The sequence below is a fragment of the Centruroides sculpturatus genome, unplaced genomic scaffold, assembly GCF_000671375.1.
Source record: "Centruroides sculpturatus isolate CEXI.00-Female unplaced genomic scaffold, Cexi_2.0 scaffold132, whole genome shotgun sequence".
NCBI classification, from domain to species: domain Eukaryota; kingdom Metazoa; phylum Arthropoda; class Arachnida; order Scorpiones; family Buthidae; genus Centruroides; species Centruroides sculpturatus.
Genome location: NW_019384471.1, coordinates 962,936 through 971,092, shown reverse-complemented (window position 1 = coordinate 971,092; position 8,157 = coordinate 962,936). Strand labels below are relative to the sequence as shown.

General features: G+C 35.0%; 1 protein-coding gene across 1 annotated transcript; it reads right to left on the bottom strand.

The window, feature by feature from the left end:
* Positions 1 to 34: 34 nt before the first annotated feature.
* LOC111621183 (28S ribosomal protein S9, mitochondrial-like) lies at positions 35 to 3,319 on the bottom strand. The gene is made up of 8 exons (XM_023363263.1): positions 3,218 to 3,319; positions 3,049 to 3,137; positions 2,912 to 2,987; positions 1,025 to 1,150; positions 914 to 956; positions 726 to 831; positions 162 to 410; positions 35 to 93 (listed from the first exon to the last, which is right to left on the bottom strand). Exons 1-8 carry the CDS (start codon positions 3,221 to 3,223, stop codon positions 81 to 83), a joined length of 708 nt encoding a protein of 235 aa, XP_023219031.1. The 5' UTR covers positions 3,224 to 3,319; the 3' UTR covers positions 35 to 80.
* Positions 3,320 to 8,157: the final 4,838 nt, after the last annotated feature.

The following is an 8,157-nucleotide window of genomic DNA, read 5'->3' as shown; positions in this document are numbered from 1 at the left end:
ACAATAAAATTGTTTCTAATAATTTTATTTCTTCTTTTAATCTACAAAAACTAATCCAGAATCATCTGAGATGATGGAGGCTACCGCTTTTTCCTAGAAACAAAGGAACAAAATTGAGTATAATTTGAGCATCACCGTCGTCGTCTTATCTAAATACTTACCAAGTGTATTTTGCACGCGCTCCCTTTTGTCCCGTCTTCTTCCTTTCTCTGGTCTTTCTGTCTCTCGTCAAAAGACCCGCTAGTCTCATACCCTCTCTCGTTTCTTCGTCTACCAGACTACTGAGAGCCAATGACATGCCATGTCTTATGGCACCCGCCTTTCCGCTGAATCCACCTCCGGCAACGGTTGCTTCGACGTCTACTTTCCCCAGCATGTTTGTAAATTGTAGCGGAAATAATAACTGCTCTCTGAGAAATATAATTGAATAGAGCATAGGTATTGTGTTAATTTTTGTTACTTCTTACTTAATGCCACATAGAAGAATAAAGGTAAACAAACAAGTTATTTCAATAGTGGGGATAGGCAACTTCTTACCAATCACAAGAGAGTTTAACAGACTGTATCTAGACCACTATATGTGATTGGTGCAACCCATTAAATTCTTTGGTGATTTCTTGCCAACTGCAGATCCCCATTTTAAAAATAACTTGAAATTCATTCCTTCTTTATATGTAGCTCTTATGGGACACCCTGTATATAAATTAGTAGCAAATATATTTTACCTGTCTTGCATATACTCAAAATATTGTATATCGGTGCCATTAATAATAAGTTTTCCCGTTCCGTTGGAAAAAACCGTGACCTGGGCCACACTCCTCTTGCGAAATCCTGTAATACAGAATAAAAATTTCCATTTTTATATTAGCTATTTACAACAAGTTATCGTATAATGCAAAATATAATTTTCGACCTTCCGACGTTACGTATTTTTGTCCGTTTTCCATCTCCTGAACCTGAAATTTACAAATATGAAGTAACAAAAGTAAGAGGGAAGACAAAATGATCATCTGATTTTTCTCACCGGCGGAAGCTTCAGCACCATTGAGACCACTTTCATTTTCTTTCGGAATTTCATTATGAATTCTGTGACGCGGAAAGAATACGGATGCTCCATCAGCCTGTTTAACGTCTCGACAAAATGGGCAAACTAAAAAAATAAAAATAGGTAACAGTCTTTGACAAACCGAATTTTTATCTGTCTTACCGACCCCATATTTAGGATATGGTGTGTGGATTATCATACTGAAGTGTAGAGTGAAATGAGCGAACAAGCCAAGAGACTGATTTATAGAAAATGAATTTATTTACGAAAGAGAAAATAGTGTAGTCATATAATGTTATTTAACTTTTCACAGATTTTCAGTGTTATGAAATGGCCTACTGTAGAGGGCGATCGACAGAAAAATACTTAACGGCTTCAGAACTGTCAAACGCAGCCATTTTCTACGTAGATAAATTCAGCATTGATATACTGGGGTCTTAGCCAGCCCCAAAGTAATTCAAAGATGATGTTAAACTTAGACCCTATTTCCCACAAGTGTGGGGGGAGATCTTGACACTCAGTTTCCCTGGTACAAATCAAGAATGGAACAAGGTAAACAAGACTTAGAGATTTATAATTACAGAATAGATGTGAGCATGAGGAAAACTTCCAATGTGACACTTTGGGCGCATACCATAAATTCAACTGAATCTAGACGATCATAAAACTATAAATGTTTTTATTATAATAGAACCAAACTATTCCCAAGTTAAATGGTACAGAATATATCAAAATAATAAAACTATTATGTTACAAAACCTGACAAAAATGTCGAGAAGCATTCTTCATATAGTTTGTGGGGATCTACTATGGTGTCTACCGTGTTTCCCCGAAAATAAGACATCCGCAGAAAATAAGACCTAGCACAGGTTTTGCTGAATTGCGAAATATAAGACCTCCCCCTGAAAGTAAAACCTAGCGAAGTTTTCTTTTAGTCGTACGGTCATCGACAGATGGTTGAAAGTGGCCGTTGGCTTTTTGAAAGTACAGCCACTGATCGGTCAGCAGACAATTACGCCACACGGCATGATTTGCATAAGACTATGGTATGGGAATCACAGATTTGCATAACGTTACGGCTGGTGATGGCATAGTCCTACGGTTCAGTAAGCACTAATTGGTCATCGAGTCCGATGTTGACGCTATAAAAAGGCGACAGTTCGACACACCGGATATAAGTCACTCTCGTCTAAGTTCGACTTGGGAATTTTTTTGTTCAATAATAAATGTGAATTCTTCTTCCTGGAAAAAATAAGACATTCCCTAAAAATAAGACCCAGCGCATTTTTCAGAGCAAAAATTAATATAAGACACTGTCTTATTTTCGGGGAAACACGGTAAGTATAGGATGGGTATGTAAAACATTAGTGAAATGTGTTTTTAATCTTGGATATTAACATGCCCTCATCAGAAGTAGAAGGAATGTACGTCAAAATACACATGCGGTTAAACGGAATGCTTTACAATGCTACTTAATTTGTATTTTAGTACAAATATAAAGTTTTAGGAAAAGAACAAAAGACAAACAAACAAACCTAGATACTTGCTTATTAAAGTAAATAAATAAATGAAGTCATCAACTGTATGTATGAATTAATGTTTTTAATCTCTACGGCCAAGGTATTGGCCATCTACATTGATCCGAGCGGAGAACTTCAGAAATTTTTCACGAGTGGTCGAGCTCTGTACCTAATCTCCCAGCCAAACCCACATTGGAAACGAAAATAAACTCTCCTAGTGCCCACGGGGTAGAAAGATTTTGAAATAAAAATTAACAAAATCTACTTGCTTCAAGACATAAGAAATAGTAAATGAATTTTTATCACATTTGCAGGAAATATTTTCCAATAAAAAACCCGTACCTACCTTCTCGTCATCAATTTCTTCAATTATAATCTTTTCAAACTCTTCTTTTTTCAGCCACTCTGTTCCTTCTACATTTCTGGAAAAAATAAAAATAAGGTAAAGAAAAAAAAGGGGGAGAAGATTACAAAGTAACTTACAATTTAGACTCTTCGGGTGGTTTAAAAATTCCCTTCTCGATCATTGTATCTTCGAATGCGTCTAACTCTACCATCTTTTTGACGATATCCTTAAAAAAAATACACACGTAGATAGGAATTTGATTTTGTAATAATATTAAATATTTAAATATATAAAAGGGTAACATACGTGCATAATTTGATGGTAGTTTGGCCATCGGGTATAAAATAGAGAATGATTTGGTCTACCGGTGATGTCAAATTGTGCATCTGTAAGTACAGAGAATTTGATAATTATAAATAAAAATAAATTTATAACTTAATTTAGAATACTCCGAAAGAAAAGATTTGAGCCTGTGATACCCACTTACGTGCGATTTCATCACCTGGACCCGTCTGATCTTTGCTTTCAGAGTCATTAATTAATTTAGATATAATAATTAAATTTATCACTAGATGATGGCCTGACTAGGCAAATTGCCTTCTTCAGGATCATTAATTAGACTTAAGTAGCCTGATAAAAATTCAGCAGATTGTTTGGTTACAAATAAGGTTTGTCGGCAGGTACTGTACATTTTAAGTGATTAAAGGAATAGAATTACATTTATAAAACAACTTTTCTTACTGCCAAAATATAGAAGGTTGGAATAGTTACCAAGTCAATAGGATTCGATCTTAATTTCTCCTCGGGCTGTCCAAGTTCCGCTCGGGAAACATTACAGTAGAAACTATCGAACGAGTTGCTCAAAAATAAACAAAAAGTATCTTCTTAGGTTGCAGTAATAGAATTTGTTACCCATTTGTCCTCTGCATTTATTATAATACAGTAACTTGTACGGAAGTTGGAACTAGACACCTTTTACTTAATTGGTTGTTGCTGTACTGTGGTAAAACATATCCTCATAAACTTTCTGAAGTCTGTACAATAGGCAGTACAATGCCATTTTTCCAGACCTCTATCGAAACAGCCAAGAGAAAGAAAACTCGACTTATCCACATTAAATAACCTCTGAAAATTTGAAGTCGTGACCTAGACTCAAATTGAGATTGCAGAAAGTCGGGCTGTCCCTATTTTTAGTATTAAAAAGCAAGGAAACATTTTTTCAATTAAATTTTTAGATATGATCCTGTAATCCAATCTGAAATATATACTCGTGTCCAAAATTAAAGCAACACACACAAAGGTACATGGCAAAAATGTAGAAACGAACAGCTCTCCATTGCAACAAATCATCCGAATGCCTTCTCCGAGGCATGCTTGGTAAGCTACTGATGTACTAGGCAATTTTGTTTTAATTTTCAATACTGATGTATATTCAGATTAAATATGAGAAAAATAAATCATTAATAAGATATTCTGCCAAAAAACCATTCCCTTAGACTGACCAATACAAAAGCATTTTCTGATTTCTCAAAAAACAACTGTTGCATCTGGTAAAACAAATCCAACTCTAGTTTATTTTTCTTCTTCACGATAACATGATATTAATGATTGAAAGATATTTTGTATTTTATAGCATATTTAAACCATTAGCAAAGTTATTCTCATCCATTAGTTGTTACAATGAGGCTAGAATGGCTCATTTGAAGTGTTAGCGTTAGCGAATCCTCTTCTATGAGGCTTACAGAATCATGTTTGTTCTCAAAATTTAATGGGCCAATTTTGATAAAACTTTGCCAATTTCCATTATTTGAAATGAAAAGTCCAAAAATGTAATGAGGGTCCATTTAAATGTAAAAAATAGAAATTGAAGGGTTTTCAATACACAGAGGAGTTAAACCGATAACGTCCCTGCTCTTTGATGCGATTGAGCGCACCTGACAGAATTTAGGTCTAGGAGTCAAAAATAAAAACAGCATTGTGTGCGCCTAACAGAAAATAGGTGTGAAAACAAACAAAAGACAAGAACAAAGCACTTTGCAATGATTGCTTTGTTCTTGGATCACCTCTCTGTGTTGGCAAATGCGAGGATGGTGACTCCCGTAGCCAGTAGATATAAAGATCATCTCCTTTGTGGTGGTGAATGCAAAGTTCACCTGTCCATGTCCATCAGGTTTAAAGATAGCCTCTTCTGTGCCTAACAAGTGCAAGAGTAGCTTTTTTCTTTCCTGTTCCGCCTCTATTCTATTGTGATACAACAAAGTTGCGCAATGTCCTAGTTAATATTTTTATATGATGGAAACACAAGCACAAACATTGTGATGCCGTCACTCAGAAACGGCTGATAGTAATTAACGTAATTAAAACTTCAATAAATTTATATTGTAGATTAAAAAAAATCTTGTATAGCCTACTTCCAATTTTAACTTCATAGTGTGTCGATCAATGCAGACTTAGAATGAAGAAATATAGTGTATAAAACTATATTGGCCCAATTGGTCAATTTTTTATGCCAGTTTTAAGGGGGCAAAAATTGCTTGACCTACATTTGGTCCTTGACTTATATTTGAGTTTAATTAAAATTTTTTTCAATTTAAATAAAACTGTCAATAGTATCCACTACAGAGAGATGTGAGAATCTGAGTGTTGTTTTTCTGTAAATTTTAGCAAAAAGCTAAGTTATAAGAAAGTTTTCTTTGTTCCCATCTGTTTCCCATGGAATTAGAAAACAGATGAGCAGATGTTATTTTAACAGTAAACAAGCGATTAGGGAACTCATGTTAGAGAGGGGTCTTTGACGCAGCATGTCCTGTCCCCCTCTCATCGGTCTGAGAAAGTTAAAAAAAAAGTTATAACAACTTATTATTGACGCATAAGAAGGTTGCAAGTTAAACAATATAGCAATGACAAGAGAACAACAAGTCTAATTCCCACTGCCCTAGCAGACTTGTCAAGACTTTAGTCATGATGACACATTTGAAGTGTCATCATGACTAAAAGATCATGAGACCAAATTTCCACACCTGAGAGGGATATAACGGCCATGCACCCAATTGTTGAGGCGGACATATCCAGAAGACAACGACATACGTAGTCGCGAATTGTCCCACCATAATCGAACACTTATCAAGGCAGACTCCACCATAGTAACAGGGGACAACCAAGACTCCCGTTCCACCATACTCCACGCAAATATTCTCCCTGATGCCATAACTCAAGGCTAGTTTGCCCTTTTCTATACGAAGACCTACGACAACCACATACTATGAGAAGTCAATGATTGTCTACCAATCTACATAACCCATTTAACGCGTGTCCGTCTGCGTAACAGTATGACAAAAACGGGCACTAGAGACACCCTAGCGATGATTTTAAATTAACAATAAATTATTTTTATTTGTAATAGGAATTTATTATTGATATGAATTTATTATTTATACCACGGAATGGTATAAATAATTATTATATGCCTTGATTAGCCTTGTGCCGCACGCTTACAACATCCCGTGACTTTTAGTGAATATTGTGCATTGACTCACGGGAAATTTGTTGAAAAAATGACGGATACATTTAAAATCGAGGTTTACAAGCGAAGGTAAATAAACAAATTAAGCTATTTTAAAGTATTTATAGAATGTTTAATAGGTAGGAATCTAGATCCGTATGATGCAATTGGGACTTTAACAGAGCTATAGAGCATATTGATAGGAATAAAAAAGTCAAAGGAACCGTGCCTCATGGGAATTTTTAAAGTATTTATAGAATGTTTAATAGGTAGAAATTTAGATCCGTANGATGATTTTAAATTAACAATAAATTATTTTTATTTGTAATAGGAATTTATTATTGATATGAATTTATTATTTATATCACGGAATGGTATAAATAATTATTATATGCCTTGATTAACCTTGTGCCGCACGTTTACAACGTCCCGTGACTTTTAGTGAACATCGTGCATTGACTCACAGGAAATTTGTTGAAAAAATGACGGATACATTTTTAAAATCGAGGTTTACAAGCGAAGGTAAATAAACAAACTAAACTTTTTTAAAGTATTTATAGAATGTTTAATAGGTAGGAATCTAGATCCGTATGACGCAATTGGGACTTTAACAGAGCTATAGAGCATATTGATAGGAATAAAAAAGTCGAAGGAACCATGCCTCATGGGAATTTGTAAAGAACATCCACTAGGGGGTGTCCTGGGCTACTAGTTTAATAGAAGTATTTAGGAATTGTAAACTCTCTCTCTCGGTTGACTTAGATATTAAGGGTACGTTCATAAAGTCAAACAAGTTAAAAGTGTTAGTAACGAATCGTTTGAAAAGTAGTAGTCTCGCTCATTGCACATGCTCTGCGGTGATGACGTTTCGAACAAAACTCTAATGAAGTTCACGAAGGAAAGAGTTAGTTTACTTTGTTAAGAAAATGGTGCCCAACAATATCGATGTTTCTAAATCTACTCGCATGTTTAAATTGTGAAAAGGTGAAATGATTGAAATAACTGTCCACCCGAAGCAATCTAAGAAAAATATTTCGGATAATGCTGCACTAGCAACATTCGTATCTTCGATTTTAGAAACATCTATTTAGTTATAGACGAATTGTTTGAAAAGTCTAACAAAATAAGAATAATGACGTCATTCTCGTTTAACTCATTCGGCTTTATGAACATACCCTAAGTTAGAGTTCATATATAGATCATAAAGCTAATTCCATAGATATTGGATCATGCATATACATATATATGCTTGTTCATGCATATAACTGTAACTGTAATTGTAACTGATAATTGTATCATATGCATTATTTGTATATCAAATTTGTTTAGTTGATCTGGCATTGACTTTAATTGTTCGAACTGGCACCCTATCAACTTACCCATGGCTCCTCCCACTCAATATAATGCCCTCCGATAACTTCTAGAATGTATGAGAATTGCAATTTAAGACATGTTATTTCATAATTGGTGTCAGAGAAAAAGAATCTGACGTAAGAATGAAAAATATATGGAAAAAGCCATCCAGTGACGCTGTGAGCAGTCTTCACCAGACCGTTGCCAACCAAAGAGGTTTACAAGGTCTGTTCAAAAAGTATCGGACCTTTGGTCGGTAAAAATAAATTTATTGACTTTGAGGTACAAAACCCTAATCCCCTTCAAAGTAGTCTCCTTGGTAATGTATACACTTCTCCCAGCGTTCCTGCCATTGCTGGAAACACTGCTGGAACGCATCTTTTGGAATGGT